This window comes from Haliotis rubra, unplaced genomic scaffold (genome assembly GCF_003918875.1).
Source record: "Haliotis rubra isolate DU_JTF1 unplaced genomic scaffold, ASM391887v1 Scf865, whole genome shotgun sequence".
Taxonomy (NCBI): domain Eukaryota; kingdom Metazoa; phylum Mollusca; class Gastropoda; order Lepetellida; family Haliotidae; genus Haliotis; species Haliotis rubra.
Window position 1 is genome coordinate 51,266 of NW_025767596.1, and position 1,665 is coordinate 52,930.

Consider the following 1,665-nt stretch of genomic DNA (forward strand, 5'->3'; position numbering starts at 1 on the left):
TAGAAACACCCGTAGTTTCACCTGTAGCGTCATGTGTAGAAACACCTGTAGTTTCACCTGTAGCGTCATGTGTAGAAACACCTGTAGTTTCACCTGTGGCGTCATGTGTAGAGACACCTGTAATTTCACCTGTAGATTCACTTGACGTTTTACCTATATCTGTGTTTATCAAGAGAAGCTGCACCTGTAACTTCAGTCCGTCGTTAATTCTGTCTGTTAGATTCCAAAGTTCGTGTTCAACTTGTCCATTAGGTCGTTTATTTGCTTCAGTTGGTTCGTGCATTGACACAGGTACACCCCACTGTGACTTCCTTCTGTGCCTTCCTGTACACCTGGACGCCGGAACTGCACTCTCCTGTCTGTTGCAGCACCCAGATGGAGTACGTGACGCGTTCACAACTGAATCCTTTCTTCTCTACACACCTCGAACACAGGCATTCGGCCTCTACCAGATACGGGGGTAACTGACCAGGGTAGGGCACCACTCTTGTCGTCCATGGACAGAGAGCTTTGTCATTCACACCAGCTGAAGGATCTCCCAGAGACCTTGGACAGCTCAGAGTTGGAGAGTCGGTGGACGGAGTCCCGCCATTAGGAGGTCCATGTGGGTTATAATGGAGAAACATGCCGGGATTTAACCTGTTGAATCTGTCCATCAACTCAGTCATGTTACCTGCTTCCCTACAGTGGGTGTGTTGGGCAGTGACACAGGACATCAGCGCCAGTAACAGCTTGACGACGTGGCGAGATGACGATGGTGATGTTATTGCTTCCATACTTGCAACTACAGACGTTTTGATCGTTAACCTGAGAGTTGTCTACAGTAACGAGGCGAGATAATCTCAAAGTGATGAACTCGTCTCCAACTCATGGTTATATAGCACCAAGTATCTAGACAAATCTTGAAATCCCGTCGGATTCACCCCACGTGTCGCGTGCATATTTAGCACTCTGTCAGACTCTAAGGTGACGATCAGTTAAATATAGCCACAACAAAAGACGAGCATCTTACACACCAGGAAATTAGCAACACCTCCAAGTGTCCAGGGCTTCCCCGGGGACTCTGTGTGACATGGGCACCGCTCTGTAATATCATATACCGCTAAGAAGGGGAATTCTTTTATAAAGACTTGAGGATGTGAATTTCAGATTCAGTGGGTGAGTGTTTCTGTGGGGGAGTGAATGTTCTGTGGGTGAGTGAATGAATGAGAGACGAGTATTGATATACTCGGCAATATTGAAATTGAGGAACTGTTGGTACACATACAGATTATATACAATATATACAGGTATTCTTGCCGTAGGTAAAATTATAGAAGATAAAACATTTCTATATTTTCCAATTTGTCTTTAAAAGAAAGTATTTCAGAAGGGTTCTCCCTATTTATCCAACAAAATATCTTTGACTGAAATATCTGAACACGACTGACGAACTGAAGACGAGGCGTCGGTTTTGTTCACACCCAAAGTAACCTCTCTGACAAAATTTAAGAGTTCAAGTACCTGAAACTAACTTGCACTTACAAGTTCAAGTACCTAACATTAGGTATAGAATTGTGTTTATTCAAGGGCAGATCCGTTCCATGTTTCCACACTCGCCGGAGAAAGGAAATGTCTTCATATCAGATCTCTATTTCTTCAGATACGTTATGGGATCGAAATATT

At 44.0% G+C, this 1,665-nt stretch overlaps 1 protein-coding gene across 1 annotated transcript; it reads right to left on the minus strand.

Moving 5' to 3' along the window:
- Window positions 1-266: 266 nt before the first annotated feature.
- LOC124263010 (interleukin 17-like protein) lies at window positions 267-776 on the minus strand. Its single transcript, XM_046697624.1, has one exon. The coding sequence runs from the start codon at window positions 774-776 to the stop codon at window positions 267-269; it is 510 nt and encodes a 169-aa protein (XP_046553580.1).
- Between the last annotated feature and the right edge of the window lie 889 nt (window positions 777-1,665).

Coding starts and splice junctions, on each gene's coding strand:
- LOC124263010 (XM_046697624.1), bottom strand. CDS start 776: ATGGAAGCAATAACATCACCATCGTCATCTCGCCACGTCGTCAAGCTG.